At 42.3% G+C, this 24,131-nt stretch overlaps 1 protein-coding gene across 3 annotated transcripts in view; it reads right to left on the reverse strand.

Moving 5' to 3' along the window:
- The window catches only part of CERS6 (ceramide synthase 6), a 133,575-nt gene extending 109,904 nt beyond the window's left edge, over window positions 1–23,671 (reverse strand). The window contains exon 1 of one of the 3 annotated variants that reach the window (XM_075756744.1): window positions 23,292–23,671. In XM_075756744.1, the coding sequence (XP_075612859.1) occupies window positions 23,292–23,461 (170 nt within the window). In that variant the 5' untranslated portion in view covers window positions 23,462–23,671. The remainder of the gene's footprint in view (window positions 1–23,291) is intronic. The other 2 variants (XM_075756746.1, XM_075756745.1) reach the window with 2 other exon arrangements.
- Window positions 23,672–24,131: the final 460 nt, after the last annotated feature.

Consider the following 24,131-nt stretch of genomic DNA (forward strand, 5'->3'; position numbering starts at 1 on the left):
CTTCAAATTATTTCTGAATTTTCTTAATGCTTTCCTGTCTCACTGCCACCTCACCAGGACACTCTTTCGGAGAGGCAGAGAGGCAATATGGAAAACAGCCACGGCTCTGCATCCACAAGCACAGAGCATGTAGCCTTCTATGTGCCCCACCATCTATTGGGGAGCTGGTGGAAACTGGCTCCTACCAGAGCACAGGATATGCTGCACTGTTTGAAACGCAGAGCCTTTGTTTTCTGCCTTCCATACTGAGGCTTTCCCAAAGCAAAACCCACCATCGCAGGCAAATAATGAGTCTTGCACACAAAATGCTCATAACACAGCTGACAGGCATCTCATTGTACTCCTAATGCGCGATAAACAATTAGTGATTGGACAAAGCACTGCAAAAACAAATCCTATTAACAAATAATAGGATTTGCTAGCGGATCACCCAAATGCCACTTTGGAAACGACTCCCTGGGCTGCTGCAGTCAGAAATGGCAGACAGGGAAGGGAGCCTAGCAGCATGATACACCGGTGAGCTGCACGCATGGCTACCAGCCAGCCACAGGAGCTCACCACGTGAAAACAATGCTGGCGCAACAATTTTGACAGCAATTGAAAATGTTGCAGCATGTGTCAACCAAAAGAAAAGTAGTAATCTCACATCTGGGGTATTTGTGAATCATTTACACCTTGAATCCATAAGCAAGTGTATTTTGTACATCAAAACACACAAGCAATTGTTACAACTCTATTTTTTTTTTAGGTCATTACAAGGTTTTTCTAGCAACTTGTACACTCCAACTTCAAATGATCCCACAAAGGGCACCTGACTGAAATGTGATCCTATAGTAATGTATATTAGTATAACTGCCCACCTCTATCAGAAGAGGATTTAAAAAAAAAATTTGGGCAGATTGGTATTTGTAGGAGCCTGACACTGTAACTTTGTTCCCCAGTGGTTGCTATTACACGCCACAAGTGATGCTGAGATGGTAACACAAGAGGTGGCTCTTTCTCTATCAGAGTTTGAAGAAAAAGAGGAGACATGTTGCCAGTGCTGAAAACCAGGCAGAGCACTAATCTGCCCTGGCAGGTCACAAAATACACCACATTACAGAGGAACTGGACCCTGCTCTGAATTGGTTTAGTACCTTCTATTAGAATATAAAAATGGAAACTAATAACCAAAATTGGGAATCCATATGAGTTATATCATCATCAAAGATTTTTAGACAGAATTAGAAAGAAATAAATCAATTGTAGATCATGAGTTTTATTTTTTTAAATGGGAAGAAACATGGTTCAAGACTGGTCATCAAGGAATTCTTATTTAGGAGTATTACTAAAGAGTCAAAAGGAAGAACATTCTGCCTTTCAAATAAGCTGTGACCAGGCAGTGTGAGGTTACGCCTTGCTTGATCAAAGCATCAAAGCAGACACTCCTGATGGCACAGGCTAACCTAGCCCAACCATCAACAGAACGGAGACACAAACGTCCTGCCTTGTTGGGGATCATCTCTTTCATAGGATTTTAGAGCTTGTCCCATTGCTCCATGTACTGCAGTAAACTGAGCATTCTGGTGCACATGGAGAATTATGAGACAGTCCAGCATAAAAAGCACAAAAGCTATGTAGTATGGTATCTAGTATGTTGGTCTGCCAACTCGAATGGAAGTGACAGCCAGTCTCTCACCCAGCTGGGTTAGAGATTAGCCATGTGTAACATTGCTTGCATGTTTGGCAAGGAGGGAGAAAGGAAGAGATGGAATGGGGTAGAAATCGCTGCAGGACTCATTTTGAAGACCTATCCATACAGCCTGTCTGCCCAGGCAAATACAAGCATTTATTGCCCACCACATACACTCAGCCAGTGTGCCGCTAAGACCCTTGCGCCTCTCTGCTGCATACACTGCAAAACATTCAGCGTGCATGTCAGTTAAGTGTCTGCACAGTGCTTGAACTGCGGCAAGGCTTTGCAAGCATTGAGAACACTTGATAATTGCCAACTTTACACAGAATTATAGATCAAACTCTGCCTTCCCTTGACAACAAATCAGACATGACATCTGTATCCAGGATACACGAGGAAGTATCACAGCCCAAGACCACAGCTCACTTACAGTGGGACTTGAAATGTCAGGCCAGCAGATGTAATGCCTCAGAACGTTATTCAGAGCAGCTCCTGCAAATGGGTACCTCCTTGCAGCTCCTGGGCTGACAGTAACTCTCTTGACATGCATGTCAGTCACTGTCCTCTAGAGAAACGTTACTGACACAGCCTGGCTCCCACAGAGCATGACCAATGCCTCCACGCCTACAGCCAGGAACACAACGAAACGCAAAAGTCTTCAGAATACCCAGAACTATGGCATAATTACAAATTTTACTTTAGAAGAGGAAATGGTGATGAATTCACTCCACTGCAAGATCAGCTTCTACCTAGGGATATCTTTTCAGCTTCAGACAGAAGCTCTTGTAAAAACAAAAATCATGGCAGGAGGGCTGGGGAATGCTGTTACACCAAGGTCACAGCGGCATGCAAAAGCTATCCTTTTCCAGGCCTAGAGCAGGTGAATATTGTTGACTGACACATACAGGCCAGCTAAAGAGAGAGACAGCTCCTGAGGAGTTCCCATGAAGCCTACAGAACCTTCCCTGGTCCAAGCACCACCTTTGCTTTGCTCATTGCCCATCACTGTGGCCCCCTCCTTGCTGACTGAGAGCTGGAAAATCTTGCCCTCTTCATGAGCCTCTTTGAAAAGCAAGAGCCAATATTGAAGCCAGAGTCAGTGCCATAAGGGAGCAGAGATCATGGGCAAACAGTGAGAAATGCCAAAGCTGTATGAAGCTGTTCTCCAGCACCACTGCTACAGCACAATGAAAGAGAGACTCAGACCAGGAGGGGTAGGAAGCCAGGGTGTAACCACCAAGGACGGGTTTATGCAGTCTCCTGATGCAATTCAGTTACGCCTCAGAGCAGCTTCAGAAACAAGAGTCAGTTCCCTGACTTTGAGCTGGGTATGGTTTTCTTGTAGCAGCTGCAAGTGGTTTAAGAACACAACCAGTTATTAAAGAATGCAGAGCAGGTAAAACCCTCATCAGTCAGTGACAGAGCCCTGCGCTTCAGTTAACAAATGGCTCTAGAAGGAACCTCTCTGTGATCAAACATCAGAAGACAAACACTATACACATACCTACTTAGTGACTGAATATCCCCTTTTGGATGTCTGTTGTAATGCTTATCCAGAGCATCTGGAAGGTCAAAGCACTGGTCCTCAGCCTGTCATGAATCCCCATGCTGTTACAGTATTTAGTACTAATCTCTGATCCTTCACTGCTAAGTAAGGGAAGAAAAATAAACAAGCAAACCAAGCAAAAGCCAAGACCACTTGATAAAAATAGAAATAAGAAGGCAAAACGATTAGCTTAGAGATGTCATCAAAAATTAAAAAAAAAAAAAAAAAAAAAGTCTTTCAGCTTTCTGTGCAAAACACCATCACAACAACTCCTGAATAAAGTGAAGAGTATTTGTGCTTCACACACTTTGTAATACTGCAGGTAGGAAGAAAAGCAAGTGTGTAATGTCACACCGTTATCAAATACACAGAAAGGAGAATGGTGGAGGGGCAGGGCAGAAAGCCCCACAGCAACCCCACAGAAGTAGATGCCTTCCCTCACTTCCTCACCATACATGCACATTTCTATGACACTATACAATGACGACAAAATTTTACATTTTAACTCACCAAATTTGAACATTCAAAACAAATCCAGCTGTTCATGCAGGGAAAAAAAAAATAAATCAAAGTTCTTCTAAAGAGGCAGATTTATAACTGAATATGTCTGCAGAGCCATGCAGATTGGAAAAAAACTAGGTCAAATCTTTTGCTAGTCAACCTCACTGCTATTCCTCCCCGGCCCTCCTCCCCTTTAGCTTTCAGTAGTTATTGAAGAAATCAGTTAATGAGAATGCAACAGACCTGTCATGCAGGTCTTGGATTACTTCTGCCTGGTAAATATCAAGGGGGTCATCTATGCAACTACAGATGGAAGGGGGAAAAATTAAATTGTTATAGTCTTTCCAATTCACAAATCCTAATCCTAGAGCATATGTACTCAATGCTACTAGGGTCCATTAGCAGCCAAACAACGATACATATTAAAAAATAAAGAGGGAGGGAGGGGGACAAGAAGCAGACGAAGATAGGTTAGAGGCAAAAATAGAGGAACTGCTGTGCTTTTGCTTTTGCTGTGCTTGCAGCAAAAACACTATAGCATCTGCTGCTTTTAATGACATCTTGCTAGTGTATTTTCTACAGCTTTGTGAGTGAACAGTTTTAGAAACCTCATAAATATCTCCATTTTGACACTAGATTTCTAAAGAGTAACTGTAATACTCTTTTTTATATCTACTAGTCATCCTGTGTATGTTTTAAATAATTATCTTTTAGGGGAAAAAAGGACTCACATACCGCAATACCTATATTCACTGCCACAAAGGCATTAAGTGTTTTTTAAAGTCTTCATAAAATGTAGGGACCAAGTCAGTCCAATTTCAGCTTACTTACTTTTATTCATTTCTCTCCTTCTGTTGCACAGACAGAAGGCACTGTTTCATCATTTAAAAAAAAAAAAAAAAAACAACCACCACGCAATTCTGCATCAGCCAAATACTAAACCAAATCACACACAAACTCCATTTTCACCACACACAATATGCTGCCTGACAAGTTACTGCAAGAAGGCAAAGAAATCAACTTCCTGACTTACTGCAGTGATGGCCAACCCAACTGGTTTGACAAGGCACATACCACAGCCTTCATATGGTTGAGTGCCACAGGATGTTATGCTGACAGCTGAAGGTTGGGGGTATGCTGGCATGTGCCATGGGCTGGGTGGGGGAATCAGTCCCGATTTTTAAGGGCAAGCACTTCCTCTAACCATGTGGCAACAGCAGCCACAGACACTGCTCCCCTTCCAGGAGGGCTGGGATACTCAGAAGCAGCAGAGGGACTTCAGTGGTGGGATGGTGGGAAAGGAGTGCTGGGGGCAGAGGGAAGCGTGCTGCTGTTAGGCAGGACTGCCTCATTCATTTGCTTTGATGCAAAATAAAAAACACTGTGGAATGTAACCCTTCCAGATCCAGCTGGCAAAATACACAACCAGTGACAAGTCATTTTAGCCCAAATTAACGGAAATGGTCATGATTTCTCTTTCCACACAGGTGCTCAGTGGAGTTTCTATAATGCTACTAAAGCCTTTTTCTCTCACCAATAAACCCAAAACTATCACAGACCACCAGGAAAAGCAACTTGGAGCACAGCATATAGCCGAGCAGCAGGCTACACAGAATGCATCCTAAATTCAAGAACGTGCATGGGGAGTCTTTGATGTTTCTTTACCTTTACCCTTCCTGCCTTTGGCTAAATTCCTTTGAAGACAAGGCTGCCCTGCACATAACTCATCTAAATCAGCGCCATATGGCCTTTGTTTCTCAGCTGGATCTTATCTATAGCAGCCATTGTTGGACTTTCACAGTCTTGGATAATTTTTCACCCTTAACAAGCCATAAACAATTATTGCCCCAGTACCTTAGATAAACAGCTACAGAAATCCTGAGGAAAAGGTTTGGGGGTTTCTTTTTGGTTAGTTGTTTTGTGTTTGTTTCATTTCTTTTTTTTTGACAGTGACATATTAAGAGAGGGGAAGCACCTCGGACCCGAACCCAGGAGGACACTTGGAATCTGGACCAATGAGATGCAAACCACAATCCTATAAGCTCTGCTTAATATCTACTGGATCAGAGGTAAAGAAATGGCAGTGTTGGGATTACTGAGGTGGATGTGAGGAGCTGGACAAAGCATAGTAGGGAAAACAAGCATTAGTGAGAAAATTGCCAAGCTAAAGATATTCTGGAACCACTATACTATCACGTCACAGCACTCAGCATACTTTGACTCACTCCAATCAAACTTCATACTCAGTTTTGAAGTCTGTACCTTAATGTTCAATCCTTCTTCTTGAGCAGCGCTCAGGCATGACGGTCTCATACAGATCTTTTGCTTCTATAAAAATACAAAACTTCATTTTATATTGATCCTTTTAACACAAGTCAGATAGAATGCCTGTATTTACCTAAATGGTACTTCCTTTATTTATCTTTTTTTAAAATATTGCCCCAGGATAAGAAACACAGTCTGAGATTCAGAAGGGGATTTCTGCCTCATCCTGCTCAATACAGAAATTGTACAATAATTTGATCAGCCTCATTTGCAGAAGTATGATTTCTTGTTCCACAATTCAATCAGAAACTGGCATTGTTCTTTAAAGATGGCTAGCAGAACAGCCTTGTCAACTAGGTTTGCTTTCTATATAAAACAAAGTTTATTTTTACTTTTAAGCTACCAGCTGAAGTTACAGTGTACTCAAAAATAAAGCTGGAAATTACTTTTTCCTTTATTCATTTAAAAAGCTACCCAAACCAATGTTTTATAGAATTCAACAGCAGCTCTCAAGAACAGTCAAACTGTATTGAGTAAAGAAAGCAAAATTTTTCAATTGTTTAAATTCCTTCTGTTAGATCATTTAAGCATCTTATGACTGATATTCTAATTAGAAACTTAACAGATGATCTCTCTTATGAAATAGGTGTTTCTCAATAAGGAAATAAAAATTTGTGGATTTCTTTTCTAAGCCTCCGTTACTGGGAAAACATACAACCAGTCTTTCAGAGAACAGCTCTTGTCCTTTATTGGGTTCTTGCCATAATGAACATCTGCTAAGTCTATAAATTAATTGCTGAAAACATCTTGTGCTTCTAGATGATCCAGACAATCATAGCTGTTCTGGGTTACTAGAGAACATTACCATTTCTCTTTCTCACACAGGCACACATCCACACACACAGCCTCCCTTACAGTATAGCATAAAGCAATAGCAATTACTTGGAATTATTTTTAATGTCATAAAATAAACCTTTAGTGCTAACCAAGTCATCAGAGCAGCACACTGTAAGTTTCCCTAGAGGATTTAAGCAGTAATTTTTGTATCGTGATAGCCTAAGGATGTGAAGGATACTTCACCTAGCTGATTGAAAATGCTCTCTATCTTGAAATCAAGAATTCTTCTATCAGTTGTTTTGGTTTGTCAACAGCAGAGCTTGGCAGGCAGTTGCAATGGGCTCTTTCCAGTTCAAACAAAAGGCTAGAGTCCACTTTAGAGAACTCTTTGCCTGTAACAGTATTTCTCTTATTTCCCTACAGAAGGCTCATCAGACTCAAATTTCACCTACTTGCTCCATCTTCAAGATTTCCCACACTGACATACTGTAGCAGTATGTCACCTCATTTCAAGCCCAGCTGTGATTCCTCTGTCCTTGGAGATCTCAGTTCAGCAGTCGGAAATTGACTCGTTTTAATACTATTTACAACTTCTACAGATGGAAATCACCTACCCTAAAGAAAGTTTTATACAAATCTCCGGTATTTCTTTTTGGTGTTCCTAGTCTCACTGGCCATCTAGGGCTCTGGTGAACAATGAGGATCCAATCTCTCACCAAGACCTGCCAGAAGTAACAGTTCCTACATTTTCCAACCAAACCTGGAAGGTTATTATTGACTTAATTTAGAAAGAGTAGGAAGGGTGCTGTCTCTCCCAAATGGCAGATACCTGGATGCCATCAGCAGAGATAAACAGATATCAGTCCATAATCATTTTGGGTCATGTTAGCCAGCTGGCATCTCTTTTCTTTCTTGTTTGTAATCTGTGTTCATTAAAGATGCTGCAAGAAGGTGGGGGTGGTGCCTGGGCATGCTACACCCTACCATGTGGGAGGGGATTGCAATGATACAAACACTATAGCTTTCTATTGCCTACTTAAAAAAAAAAAAAGTAAAACTTTAATTCTTCTTAAGAATTTTCAGATCTGTCCCATGCACAACTTGAGGCAGACAATCATACATACATCAAATCTCTCCCTTTCCTAGGATACAAATATTGTCATATACCTTTGAATTTAGAAGTGTACCTGAAGGGAGCAGTTGCAAATACATGTTGTTTCTGGTTAGAACAAACAAATGGGCATGCCTTGTTACACCGCATTCCTCCCAGGTGTACACACATACATCATGTTCACATTTTCCCCCCTCACACTGTATCCTTAGTCTCACTCCTCTTTCCCACGCTCCAGAAGACACCTGTGTGCTCCTTCCAATTCTACTTCTATATCCCATTCCCACCTCCGGTTCTCAACCTCTCATAACAATTTTTACCTAGTGAGTACAGGAGGAATTTGGAGAGGAATTAATTCCCTAAACTTTAAGTTCCAAGTAAGCAACAGAAGTGTCAAGATACTGAAAAGCAGCAGATTGTCACACTACAAGCCATGTGGTTGCTGCACTGTATCTCCACAAAAATTATTTGCATTACTCACACACATGAGGGGGTTGACTTGTCATGATCTGTCATTTGAGATGCAAATATTTATTGATGGCACAGAAGTATTCCAACTTTTGTTTTAATTACTCATTATTTTAACACTGTTATTTAAGAGGCTTTGGAACACCAAAATCACTCAGCCTGTTCTGCAGTAGGACCAAAAGAATTTGCGTTTTACCGCTATTTCATTTATACCATAATCCAGCTGCAAGATCCAGACCTAAACCATGAGCTGAGAGCTGAAGTACACTGCAGTAGTGTACTGTTGTCATAAATAAAGCCTAAGAGTAAACAAAGTCCTTCATTAAAATTACAACAATTATAGGATAGTAACTTTGTAAATACTAACTTTTTATACCCTGTCCTAAATAGCATTCAGATGTCCAAAAGCAGTATTAAAATACAGATTCTAATGTCTTCCAAAATGTATTTCTTTTTAGCCAAATAAAGAGGACACATCCCTTTGATATAGAGTACTGCCACACACAGCAGCCTTCCTCTAGTCATGGATCTTCACGGCAAGCATTATGCTGCACTTCCGCAGAAAAGCATCAGCATTTCCTTCTGCTAGTTTTTCAGCCTTACACAGCTTTATTACATGCAGCCAGCTACACAGCCATCATATTATTACTCAGACCTTCCTCAACTGTTCATATGGATTAAGTCTCCTTTACAGACCTGCATCTCAAAACACTCTTTTGGAACAGGCAAATCATATGTTACCATCACTACTATTACTGTTTTCAGTACAATTTTAGAGGTAAGGAATGAGGAAGGAAAAAAAACCAGCCCTGTGTATGACTCCTCAGGGCACATTGTAAATGGATGGCGAAGCAAGGCAATACCATTAAAATTAAGATAGTCTGACAGTTTGCACTTTCCTACCATGAAGATTACTTCTTTTGTTTCTTTTAAGCAATACGCTGGAAAATTTCCAGGCAAGATGATATTTAAGAAGGTGTAGAGAAGTATAAAGAGCAAACTCTACAGTGGCTGCTAGAGCTTATAGCTGCGAGTGCCTTTTTTCAAGATTTGGGTTCTCCAAAACAGATCTTTCTGATAAGGATTCCCACAAGTTCTGCATGTTTTGTAGGTAATTTCGTCTTGTTCCAGATGTCTCCTTGTCAAAGCAGGAATGAGATCGATTAGTGGCATTTCTTTAGAAGTGGATGCTTCGTACAGTTGATGGCAACTGTCAGTCACTGGGACCTTATACCTAGTCTTATTTAAGACATGGGGAGAAAAATACCCCAGAAAACTCAGGTGCGAAGATGAAAATGTCCTTCTTCCCTTCTATCCTCATATGTCCCAGTCACATTTTATTATTTAGTTATTCCAGAACAGAAGCAACTGCACCTGTAGTGCAAGGGGAAGGGGCTTCAGGAAGCTGTTCAGCAGAACAGCTCTCCTTGCAGTAAGTTCCGAAAACTTTTGGCTATTTGTGACAGTTCTCTATTAAACAATGTGAAAACATTTTAGAAGCAAGAAGCAGTTACTGTTCCTACGCTCATATTATAAAAAAGGATCCCAGACCCTAAGACTACATAATAGATCACTCAAAAATCATCAGCAGAAAACATGAGCACACTAATTTTCAGTCCTCTGCTTTACTGTAACACTCAGAGTTAGACCTCCTGAGCCAGGAGCCTTGCTCTTTCAGTGTCAACAGCAAGACCAGACCAGGATACTTCCAATCACTGTCTCACAGGCTGGAGTTGTGGAGGCCCTGGAAGATGGAGAGCCCACTCCTGCAATTAAACTTCGTGGCTGATAACGGCTCTTCTGTGGGCAAAGCTGAGGGGGGGCATTTACAAAGCCTTCACTTGAAGAGAGTTTGGTTAAAGGGGAACTGTAAGAAAATACAGGGTGGATCCAGTGTGCTCCATTTTCCTATTCATTATGCAAGTGTACTCATTCAGAAGCCTCTCTATGTCATTCCATATAAATGGATACCTGCAGGACTACCAAGCAAGGCAAAAAGAGCACCCTGTTGTGAAGCAGAGTGGGAGACTTGTTGAGAAGGTCTTGGAGGTCATCATTATAATCTATTTAATATCCACATGTATACACACACCCAGTTGTACTCTCTAAATTACAAAATCACCACATGTGGAACAAACATCATCATCATTAAGGATGACACTTTTCTTTTTCTGTTTGTGTGTACTCAACAGAACTCTTAACAGATGCTTATATTGTAACTCTGGCAGTGACTATAGTTTACACAGAGCACCTGGGTTCACATTAAGCTACTTGGCACATGGACTGACAGCAACACAGTTGCAGCACACTACCTGTTAGGGCAACACCAGGATACTCCTTCCAGGCCACCCTACACTTGTTGACAGGAGCTACAACCACTGCACAGATGCATCAGACCTTCTTCTCCACCACGAAGTAGCTTTGTGCAAGAGCAGAACCGGGGCAGGACACAAGAAAGCTGTCAACAAGGTGCTTACCAATAGCCTGCCATTGAGTTGCAGACCTGATGCCTTTAGCCAGTATTAGAGATGCTCCTGTTCAAAAGGGATCAAGAGGAGTAGCAAGGCTATCGCATGATCCCTTTGACTGATCACCTTACACCATGCAGGCGTGGAGGCCCACATCTTACTCTGTCAAAAAAGCAGAAAAGTCTTTCTAGTTAACATCAAATGTTAACTAACCTTCTATGTGTGAGATTTTCAGACAGAACGAGAGTCCATGGCTGCATATACTATCAGTACTGAAAAAAAATGGGGGAGAAGGGAAATGTGGCACTTAGTCCGGGAAAGAAAAATGGAATTTAAAAAAAATTAGTAATTTATATTTTTGCTTCCTCTCTAATTCAGTTGTTGCCTCTTCCATACACAACAGCTGGGCAGCAATGGACAAACCTCAAGACAGAAGCTTCAGATCTGCCTTTGTTTGCCACCAGCAGCTCTGCAGAAGACCATGCATGGATAGACAGCTTTTGTTCAAAGGGGGGGAAAGGGCAAATAAAAAGATGGGAGTAGATGCAGGACAAGAAAACATTTATGGGGCATATAGAAGAGATGAAGATCAGAAAGATGCATAGCAAGAAATAATGTAAGATGAGAAGAGTGAGTTAAAGTGTCATGAATCATATGCTTTGGCTGAAAACAATGCATTCTTTTTCAGTCACTAACAGGCAGCTTCCATAGCAGACATAAAACAATCAGAATCCTAAATTCTACCTGTATATCAAGTAAACAAAAAAACCCACAAGACAACCCCATACTAGCACTAAATCCACCCTCCAGAATAAGAAAAACGATTTAACTGCAATGAACTGTAGTTAAGTGTAAAATCAGATGCTTCAAGGTAACTTTGCAGTTTTCTATTCTTGAAGGCACTCTACTTAAGAGATTTGGTTTTAGTATTTAAAGCTCTAAGTCACTCTGGTGTTATGCCTGAGTTATTCCAATCAGGAAACAAGGCAAAATACAAGTAATGCTATGGTGATGGAGACAAAGTGCTACTTTCTCTTCAAACCTTGAAGTCAGCTCTCAATGGAAGAGTAAGCAAGATGAAGTAGTGTTCTTCTGTTTCTGCTACTGCACTTTTCATCTTGACAACTGAAGGTAAATGCCAGGCTAGAGGTTTGAGCTCTTGCCATGATTCTAGCAAACCTTCAGCCTAATTTCAAGAAAATCAACCTATTTAGAGAATATTTTTCTTAAATAAAATACAAAACAACAAAACTTTCTGTGCACCGTGCATACACGTACAAACTGAATAACTCTTAAATTAAGAGCTGGTCAAGAATGTATGCATGTGGAGGCTGCCAATGCTATAGAGATCTCATTTTTATCTCTATGTCATCGTCTTGTAACCAGACTCATTTATCAGTGCTGGCTGAATGTCAGGACATCTGTTCCTGACGAAATTTTGACATTTTAAATTTCCGTTTCATCCCAAGCTGGAAGAAAACCAAATATTTTCATATTTCCTATAAATGCTCTAGAAAATAACAATTCCAGGTTAGCACACACAAGAGTTCCTCTAATTATGATATAAGGTGTGTTTCTTCTGTCAAATATCAAACTGTTTCATTATCACCCCAACAACTGACATTTTGAAATATCTCATTTTCTAGAGCAGCCAATTTTTTATAGCTGCTCTTAAAGATATTTTGTAATTTAATAAAATATAAAAAAGTTACATCAGAGTGACATGATGCCACTGTGGTGTATAAATTACTGTGACACACACACGTACATATGTATTTACAACTTATATATATATATAAAACACCTATATAAACAAATAGTGAACGAAGACTGATTTATTCTTATTATCTTGAACACAAAGGGAATAAAAGCTTTTCCAGTAAGGCATGTGATCACTGTTCCCTTTCTTCTAAGCATTTCTTTCCATGGATTTTTTTTTTCAAAAACAAAATTATCTTGAAGATATTGCAGTGTGGAAAAGAATCAACTTAAGTGGAACAAAACTAAAATTATCCTCAAAATTGCCTGTTATAATCAAATTTAATGCTGTAGGAGACTCTAAGTATCGATTCTGGAAGGGAACAGAATGTGTTTATACCACAGCAACTCAGACTTCATTTTGGGTACCCACAAGGTAATTCCTGTCTTAGGTAGATGTGGACCTCCTCTATTTCTTGATTTACATTCCATCTGCTCACATGTCAGACAACAATAAAATCAAAAGACCCATTCTACAGCAAATGGAAAATCCAAATGTCTATTCAAACAAGTATTACGTGCTCTGCCCTAATAAGTTTCTCCTGCAGGCTTACAGCGATCTTCAACCTAATCCTCACCTAGTCCGGTTTCCAATACAGTTTACAAACTTCATACAGACGTAGGATCCCAGAAGCCCCTTGGAGCCCTGCATTGTGAAAACAGGCCATTTAGTGAGGTTTATGATTTCACAGAATCACTGAGGTTGGAAGAGACCTCTGGAGATCACCTAGTCCAGTCCCCTACTCACAGCAAGGTCAACGAGAGCAGGACCATGCCCAGTTGTTTGTTTTTTGAGTACATCTCCAGTTGGAGACTCTACAACCTCTCCAGGTAACCTGTCCCAGTGTTTCACCACCATCCCAGGAAAAAGTTTGTTCTCATGTTTAAACAGAATTTTCTGTATATCAATTACTTGTCCTTTCACTGGACACCACTAAGAGCCGTCTGACTCTGCCTGCCTTCTTTACTTTCCCTATCAAGTATTTGTACACACCGGTAAGATCCCCCGGAGTATTCTCCAGACTGAACCATCCCGGCTCTCCTCATGTCAGATGCTCCAAATCCTTAATCATCTTAGTGGCCCTTCATTGCCCTCACTTCAGTATGTTCATGTCTCATAGAGGGGAGACCAAAACTGGACTCATCGCTCCCGACATGGCCTCACAAGTGCCGAGCACAGGGGAGTAATCCCTTCCCTTGATCTGCTGGCAACACTCTCCCCAATGCTGCTGGTGCATTTCTGGCTCATGTTCAACTTGTTGTCCACCAGCACTCCCAGGACTCCATCTGCAGTTCAATTTGTCATAATCACATCAATGCAATAACTGCAAAGTTAATTTAGTACAATGGGCGTTGTAATCCTGGGGAGCATTTGGCATTGGAATTGTTCATATTTTCAGGCTATTCTCTTATCATATCAGTTCTCTCCCTTCTCTCATACTAGGTGCGTGGGAAAAGTTGACAGATAAGTATCAACCACCCAATTACCACCCAATTATTGCTTCAATACACACAAAGCATGCTCCTGCTTGTGGTCTAACCACTTGCTTTTCTTTTTCTCAACAGCTTCTTTCCAACATGATACCCACTAGAGGAATAAATACATCCAACTGAACCTGATCATCTTGTTCAGCAGCGTGCTTTGGACAACCACAAGTAGTAAACAGCAGAAAGTTCAAGAAAATCTAATGGACAGCCACGGAAAAGCTTGTCAACAGGCACATTCCCATTCATAGCCCACTCATTACCTAAAACTTTGTTTTCAACAGAAGCAACTGGTCTGACCAGTTGCAAGGAGAATTCTGGTCTTGATGACTCACTGGTCTCATCTGCTCCAGCAGTGCCCAGGAAAGCCACAGCCCTGACAGTCAGCTGGTGAGAGACTGGAGCCCTCCAGCTCCCCAACTGAGCAAGTCTCCTCCTGGTTGAGAAATGTGTCAGAGGAGCTCACCACCACCCGAGTTCACCCACCACTCCCAAAATTTCTCAGCTCACTTCCATTTCACATAGACTTAATTTTGTCTCCTTTGTCATGCTGTAATGCCTGCAGGCTTTGACTAGTGTTCCATGTTTATGCTGCCCACCTACAAAGTTTCAGCAGTTACTGTATCAAGGCTGATTTTTGTACTTCTTAAGGAACATACCTTGTTCGGACTGTCCCCTTCACAACAGCACACCGGGCAGTTTGTCTCCATCTGTTTGGACCACTGCATTTCCCTTAGCAACAGACACATCACACAGTCACAACAGACACAAGCAAAAGCAAGCACAATGGATATTACAATGTACCACTCTGATCTTTTCACATTACTCACTTTTATGATCAGCAACTGCTTTCGAGTAAGCAGGGTCTCTTTACTTTGCACTGTACAGCACATTCTTATTTCCAAATAAGCAATTCCCTGCCATCACATGAAAGCATCTCCCATTAGCTTAGGCAGTTATGCTCGTTTGTACCAATTGTCCAGGTAGACAGTATTGGTGCAAAAGTAGCTTTCATAATTTAAAGCTCTGTGTAACTACAGGATGCTAAACATCGTAGCAAAGAAGCAGCTGAGAGTGGCCTCTGCTTCCACTCTCTTCTCAGTAAGGATGAAAGTCCCAGAGATGTGGTAAATGACAGTCCCAGTGAAAGCTCAAGTATCCACACAATGCCATATAGAACTGAATTCAGCCAGCAACAGAGGCTAAAAGGGAGTGAAGAGATCCCAATTCCAAGGTGAGGATATCAGCATAATTTCTATCAAGCCTTTTCCACCTTCTGTTTGCAGAACTAAAAAACATTAAGTTTATTTCAGAGGATGGGAAATGGGCAACGAGTAGATGTGATGACACCAGGTGTAACAAATAAAAGAGCCACCTTTTCCTCTGGGTCATCCCATTACTGTTAAAAATAGAGCAACCAGCTTGTTACAAAGGATAGAAAAATACCACTGCATGCACGAATACTCAAAACAGCCTCAGAAATGTAAGATTTTATGCCAATGAACACCCTCTGGGCTCTAACCTCTCTTTTTTGCATCAGTGTAACTACATCAGCTAGATTTATTATTCTTAATGTAGTACTATAGGTTATTCCCCCCCATCCTTACAAGAGATACCAAGATGGGGAAAATACTATTAAAAGAAGCTTTTACTGCACTCACACTGAGAAAAAATGTAAGTGATTTAGACATATTGCTTTAACCATCCTAGTGTGACCTGTAATTGCAAAGAAGGCTTTTCATCATTTCAGACCAAACTTTAAAATGCATTAAATGAGGTTTAGGTTAGTGAACCTGAAAGATACTTCATTAATACAAGGTAGTCTGGAGAACCTTAGCATTCTGTTCCTCCCTGAGTAAAAGGTAACTTAGATTAATAGCTCATATACAAATACATATGTATATTACATATTATAAAATATACAACATGGCTAACTGGATGTTATGCTTCTTTAGAGCTCTTAGACATCCTTAATAATTGTACAGGCAATTACCTTGAGAGTTAAAATTTGATGATGCTACATCACTAACAGTTAAATGAGGCTTCACAATTGGTCAGCAGTCTGAAAGCTTATCAACAGCAAAATTTGTGATTATGAGAGGTATTAACTACACAGAAAAAAAAATCATTACAGTTTACTCTCTGCTTTTGGTACAGAAGTCACAGCTTTGTGAAAAGCTTTGTGGCACTATGAAAACCATGTCTAAGATTGTAACTGGCTATGCTAAATACTTCAGCTCTCACACCTCTGCCACAATTTGACTGCTTCAAAATAACTAGAAAAGTATCATCCTCATGAGAAACTGATGGATTCCAGATGGTGTAAAGTTAGTCTTCTATAAGGACCATGTCCTAAAAAGACTTTCTCGCAGAGGAGAGAAGATGTCAGCCTATCTGATTATCAGAAACTTTGCTCGCCTTAAAGCAAGACATGAGTGATTCCTCCTCTTCCAAGTGATCAGTGACCCACACATTTCCCTCCCTTTCCCTTGACCTGGATGCCCATACCTGCTGCACCCCCAAAATCTGTAAGTGCCTAAGGAGTGATGGCAGTCACTGGTGTGGGAGACCACAAAGCAATCAAGGTGTTAGATGAACACCTCCAAGGAACTGTTGATACATATCATTCGCATCTGAGTGTCCTTAAGAGGCCAACTACAGTCTTAAGCATACTACTGAACATTATATAAGGTTACATCACTTATGAAAGCTACATACTCATGATGTAATTTTAACTTGCTTGTCAAAACTCCAAGACCACCTTGAGACAGGCACAGAACCCCCAAATGCTAATTAACTGTCAAACTATACTGTAGGCATGGGATATTGAACAACTGTTGGGGGGAAAAACCCCCACAATAAAACCAATCCACAAATATGGTCTAGCAAGCACTTTGCTTCAGCTCAGCCATCCCCTTCCCCTCTACCCCATTGACAGATAACAGAGATAAAGTCAAGGGTACAGATCTCTCCAAATGTTAATTTACTAAATACTTTGAATGGACTAATAACACATTGGTCCACAGATGTGTAGAAAGAGGCAGCATACCGGAAGCTCTACTTTTTCCCCGAGAACAAATTCTTAACAAATGCCTGTTAATCATCAACAGAGGCAGAAGTAGGAACAACTGAAAGAACCACAGGCAATTTGGATCCAACTGCGCAGTTACAGGAATCCCGGCAGGAACCAAATGGAGTTTAACAGTAACTGGAACCTGCACTCAGACAAAACCCCACTAACAGCAGCTCTGCCCCAGTAATAGGCTCCCAGTACCCACTAGTGACCTGTCACTGAAACCCTTCCCTCAGCTGTGGGTTTGGCTGTCATACTTCTGTCACCTGGATATTTTAGAAATCCGTTTTAATGGCATTCTCCACTGGAGCTCAACACGTATTTCCCATTTAACTCCCAATTTTAAGATTGGCACTAATGTGCATCTATAAACGGTCCTTTATGAAGGACATCTAAGTAGTTTGCATTTTATCCACTCCACCTTCTTTTAAAGGAACTCTCTCAGCTTACATCTGAACACACAACTACATTACACAACAGAGATGCATATTAGCCAACACAGACGTAATGAAGGTGGGTAAGCGTACACCGCACTGGTCAGAGCTGGTAAGACGGAGCTCCAAGACAACAGCTCTCCAGGTAAAAACAATAATTTCGTTGTGAGGTATTTACTTATGTTAGTGGCTGAAGCTCAGACACTGCAACCCTAGGCAACAAAAACTGGTACATAAAGGAAAATGTAAATGACAGAAAATTAATAACTAATGAAAAGAAACAGAGAAATGGATAGCGTAATCAGCAAGATAGATACAAACTTATTTTAAACCTATTTTCTGCTAATGCTCTATTGTTACTATTTTAAGAAGAAATTGGTTTAAAGTTTAAAAGAAATAGCTTTTTCAGTTGTTTTCTTTACATCACCTGTACCTTTTCAAGGAAATTATCAATTTCAATGTCCTATTCCATTTCAACTGAATTAAGCATTTATTAAATACTAATCAAAGAAAAAATAAAAAAGACCTCATAGGTCATCTTATGAGAAAAAGTAATTATAAAAAATACTGAGAAAAAAACCCGAGAAAGTTACTATCAGTGAACGCATGCATCCACTTACACACAAGTGAATTACACCTGAATTACCAGTTTTTGCCTAACACACAGGTAACTAAGCAAGAAATCTACAAATATCACAGTCTACAAACAGGTTTTGATAGAAATAACAATCACTGCCACACTCAGCCTCCCCAGATAAGGTTTAAGGCTGCTGGAAATGCACAAAGTTTGTGCATCCTCTTCCAAATTCTGTATCCTGTCTAGCCTTCTTGTTGTTGTAAGAAAGCACTGATACTAGATGTCTTAGTGATTATGAAAATCAAATTTGCATGTATACACCATATACCAGAAACACTTGCAAGGCTTTAATGTATTGTTACCTGAATTAATTTTTACAGTTAGCAATATATATATACACACATGCACACACACAGTCATTGTATTATGTCACTCTGATCCACTAGGAATTCGACTGTGTCATACTAAATGAGAGTCAGCTGAGGTTACCTGAGAGGCTGAATTATCATTACAAAGGCAAAATGTCACACAAAAGCTGTGAATTTCCATACGTTCAATGTCTAGAGTATCTTGATCTGACTGATAGTAAATGATGAGGCTGGTTCAGTTTAAATTAGCACAGCTAGAGGGCTCTTCCTGTATCCATATACATACTCAAGCTATCCCTGACCATATGAGCCATTCCACCAAGGAATATCAGCTTCACCTTTGAGAACTGCCCCTAATCACGGCCAGAGGACAATAAAGGCATTATAAGCCTAGTTTGCCAATTTACAGAGCAATCTCATTAGATCGAAGCCCAAACTACTGCTTACAAGGTGAGGGAAATAAAGTATTCTGCAACTACAATACAAAGATGAGATATGAGAAACTGGAGTAGATGAGCCAAGCGTAAAGAAAGCAGTAATATCAGACTACTTGACTCAGAAGATTGCTGGACCACATCAGAAATCTGTTTAGTTAGCACTGCTTTTGGAGGATTGAGCCAACTTCTCCTTTGAGAGAGGTCTCTAAAGCAGAGGTCTGTTATCCTCTTGTTTTGTGTCCAATTGCTGAGCGAACATTGTTTTTGTATAACCACATGCTGCTCACAAAAGATGTGCTTGGGAAGATAGGAAAGGATGCTGCTTCTGAGCAGTGAGGTCTAGCGCAGAGGGAGAAGAGCTATGTGATTCCATAAAAGAAAGAAGAAAAAAAAATTGATTTGCCCAGAATAACAGATGTTTCTTTATCTTTTTAGGCCAATCAAAACTACAACACTCTGCTATTAGTAAGACCAGTTTCAATTCAGCATTAACCTGTCTTGCCCGCACTAGAACTGGAAAGGATCCAGTGAGACAGAGACTGGTATTATTGAGCACTTATCTTACCTCCTTATGGCTGAAGGCATTGTATAGTACAGGAGGGGATTCTTAATTGCTTACCTACCTTTAAAAAAAAACAGTAAGACACACAAAATGGATGGATACTATCAAGAAATATGTCCCCACATTACCACTGCATTGCTAAACTCCTGCTATCTTCCAAATTACTAGGTAACACTATCTTTGCGCTTAGTTATTATAGTTTTCTAAAATGTACTTTGTCTTTAAAGAAAGAGATGAATGAGAAGGAAGGGAAAAGAGAAAAGGCTGTTAAGGTATTTTAGCACCTCATCCATAACTATGATGGCCTCAGCAGATAGATCCACTAAATCTCATGGTTATGAGATTACACCTCAGAGTAAAGCTTATTTCAAGAGCACCCATCATCATCAGATCCAACTGCTGAAGCGATTCGGCATACGCTTAATGTTCTAGTCTACTTTTTCCTTTCATTCAAGAGTGCTGGTCAGAGACGGCAGGACAAGGAAACCAACAAAAAATAGCTTATTTGAAAGGAAAAAAAGAATCAGAAGTGTCTAGATTGTTTTCTTGACTTCATTAGTTGATTCACCAAACCAGTAACAGAAAAAATCCCAGTAGGATTAAATCTGTTAATAATAGATGAATATGTATAGAACAAAATTTCCAAGTTCCGTCATTTCAATTGCACACACAAATACATACACTCAAATATATATGTATATAGAATACAAATATATACAAATTAAGTCAACTTTTAGCCCTTAGCATGACAAGTTTTATCCCCCAGACATGTCAAGAACTTTGTAACCAAAGACACATGAAGACCAAATCACAGTTTCCCATGAACCATATTTCTTACTACTGTGAAGATCCATGAAGCCAGTCACCCTTCACAGCAAGGGAAGTAAAACCATACTGCTCCAGCAGCCTAGTAATCGGCTGCTGTGAAGGAGTCTGAAAATAATGGATCTAAAATATGTAATCAGACTCTTAACACCCTGTGGCTGCTTACCTACCAGTATAAAGAATTACAACAGCACCTGTATTAAGTATCCCATAAAACAAAATAGAGAATACACTGATGTTACAAATATTGCAGTACAACTACAGATTTAAAACAAACCTGTTTGGGTTTTTTTTAATGTATTAGAGCATCTATTTTTATTTTTTCTTTAGTTGCTACCATTGCAAAAAACAAGGAACTATTACACATCTGCCAAACCTTGTTCCAGGATGTAGCATGTACAATTACCAGTCACCCACAACTTCAGTTTTGAAAGGAAAAAGTGTAGCTGTTTTAACACACAGAAAAATGAAAAATTATCAGTTTAACAGATATTCCTCTCTTTTCCCTTCCAGATCTTGTATAGCTTTTTCAATTGAAATAATTGCAAGCATTTAATTAGAGATGTGCATGAGGCATTTCTGTGACTCCCAACAAAAAGCACAGAGGTCTGACAAAATAAATTACTAGTGAACAATAAGAAGGCGTGATCTTTCCCTCACTCGAGTCAAAGTCAATCCCCCTGCTTTGATCAGTGGAAGCAGATCCAGTTATTTTTGCTCAGCCTGCTTTAATAAAATGCTCTGTATGAAAAATCACAATTGTATCATGCCATGTGGATTAATCCCACACTAAACGGCCTGATCGTACTCTCACAGTGGAGTTTTGCAATTGATTTGAAATTAAAAAGGAAAAAATATATACTTAAGTAATCGTTAACAAAACTTATTTGGAGGTCTCTCACCTACTATCACCATTTCCAGATGTAAATTTCAAAATTAGCCTAACAAATATAAGAGAATTATGAAAATGTACTTATTTTCTTATCTGTATAAATAACACTTAAAAATATAGTGTACTGCAAAATTAAAAATTACTTTAATTAAATGAAGAAAAATAACCAGAGGAAGTGGATACAGACCACTAAATAATTGGAGGAGCTTCTATAACACTAACAACAGCCGCATCAGAACTAGCAGAAACAACATGATTCTAAGTGTAGGCTGATATTGTCTCCCTGACTAACTGTTCCTCCATCTAAACACAGCTCTGCTGTGATACATATTGCAGTTCAGATGGCAAGAGATGCAACATCACGCACCCACTTTCAGCACTCGAAAGTACATGTTGTACAGACCGCAAAGGGGAAAAAACCCAACATTAATGATTTCACACTCAAACTTTAACTGTATTGCAGTATTTAACTCATTTATAAAGGTTTAAATTAACCTTTGAAAACTTCAGATTTTCAGGCAGACCACAAGTTTTGCTGCCTTTTTCAGTAAATCTGTAAAGCAACGCGCAAGTTAACAACAGCTCATGACAGCTTATTTTTCCAAAGCAAACACGATCCTCTCAACTGAGTCATGAAAACAGCCAAGTTTTTCACAAACCAACATCCCAGGTGCCATATTCTAATCAGGGCGAGGGAGTACTTAAGAGATGCTGAGTGCTACCTGACAGATCAGCTATTTTATGAATTTTAAAGCATCTTGATAGCCTTTCTCTGGCACATGGTAACTACTGATCTTCCTTTATCTTCTTCAACTACCCTAATAGCATTGCCTAGGAAGACAGCACTGAAAACACGTAGGTGTTGGCACAGGGAATAGTTCTTTTGTTCTCTGCAGACAGAGAGACCACCACCTTTGTCAAGCAGCACAGAAGCCTGCGCAAGTGAGCAGCGAACCCACTCCGCTTCAGCTGCCTCCCTGTGACAGGTGGCCTCTGTTCAATGCCCATAAGGGAACACTCACAGCCACTGATGACCAATCACTAGTTTGACGTCTTGTGTTTAAATATACATACATACATATGTATACGTTTGTGAAATGTGTGGTTTAACTCAGCAATCTCAAAGAACGGTGAGTTTGGTTCGGTGACTAACAGCATCTGGAGCATTTCTTCACCAAGATCCTATCTCCCGACAGTACTTGGAGTATTTCCGATACATGGCACGCACTGTTCACACCGCTGCCACGCAAACTGGCCAAGCAAAACTCTGCTCAGCCACACAACAGTGCCTCACCCTCAGCCTGGTGCTCACCATCAAACTCCCCATTCCTACCTGACGCCCAGGTTTAACGCCCGCCGCCTGCCCGCAGCCGCGCCTCCGGCGGGACTTAGGCCGAGTCCTGCCCCGCGGCCGCGCAAAGGGAGGGCAGCGCGGCCTTTGCCGGAGTTGACTCTCGACAGCGACCCTGCGGCAGGGACACGGGCAAACTCTCCTGCCGGGACAGTTTCTTTCCCGCCTGGCCCGTCCCCACAGTGCTTCTTGCGGGGCTTCCCTGAGGGGGGCGGTCAGGACCCGGCCGCAGCCCGTGGGTAGCGGCCCTCGGGCAGGGGGGCCCCGCCTCACACGGGTGCCGGAGGGCCCTTCTCTCCCCACCACCAGCGCGGGGCCGGTGAGCCGCGGCCACCGCAGGTGAAGAGAGGGCTGCGCCGCGCCCATTCCCGGGGAGACCTCGCCTCCTAGCGCCCGCGCCGGGCCGCGCTTCGGGAAGCGGGAGCGGAGCGCCGGCTGCTTCCCGAACCCCTCCACCTTCCTGCATCGGGCCCGCTACGTGACCGAGCGCGGGGGGAGGGAAAACGTGCAAGCCCGGCAGAGAAGCGGCGGCGGGAAGAGGACGCCGGGTAGTCCAGGTTCCCCGGCTGCCCCTCAGCGAGCAGCCGCGGCCGCCGCCAGCCGCGCGGCCCGCCCAGCCCCGCCGAGCCCGGGGACAGCGCGGGCGGCTCGGTGTTACCTTTCGAAGAGCAGCCGGATCATGAAGATGCAGAAGGCCAGGGGGAAGGCAAGGTAGAGGTCCTCCGCCTGAGGGAAGGCGGCTTCCTCCGTGCTCTGCAGGTCCGCCCAGGTGACGTTGTGCGGCAGCCAGAACCGCTCGTTCCAGAACCAGGCGAGGATCCCTGCCATCTTTGCTTTGTCTGCCGCGGCGCCCCCCGCTCCGCTCCGCCCGCCGGCCTCCCTCGCCGCGGCGAGGCGTGTGCGAGCGGCTGCCGGGGGAGAGGAGGATGGAGGCGTGTGTCAGCCCCGCAGCCGCGGATGATGCTGCGAGCGGCGCGGCGCGCCGTGCCGGCTCCCCGCCCCGACCGCCCGGCGGGGGCAGCGGCCGCCCCGCCTGTCACACTGCCGCGCCGGCCCCCATTGGCTCCCGCCCGCGCCTCCTCGGCTACCCCGGGGCCCACCGCGCTCCTCAGGCGGCTCTGGGGCTGGCCCCGCTGGGCGGCCCGAAGCAGCCTCACCCTGCCCCCTTTCCCCTTGCAAAAAAACCTATCAGACCCTGGGCCAGAAATTACGCGGCCCGAGCGAGCGGCGACCTCCGTCCTAGGGGCACTCACCACAGCCGAGGCTGCCGGCAGCGCCGCGCTGCACCCGGCTGGGACGCAGCCCCCGCTTCAGCGCCGGCTCGGCGTCCAACCGGCCTGGCGGCGACGCGGCTCTGCGCCTTGTCACCCCGCCTGGCCGCCACGGCCGGCCCTCCCGCCCGCCGCTCAGCCGGGCTAACCCTCCGTGGGTATTACCGGGCGAGCTAGGAAAGGCTGTCGCCGGATTTCAATAGGCAGATGGCAGCAGCAAAAAGCCC

This window comes from Balearica regulorum, chromosome 6 (genome assembly GCF_011004875.1).
Source record: "Balearica regulorum gibbericeps isolate bBalReg1 chromosome 6, bBalReg1.pri, whole genome shotgun sequence".
NCBI lineage: Eukaryota > Metazoa > Chordata > Aves > Gruiformes > Gruidae > Balearica > Balearica regulorum.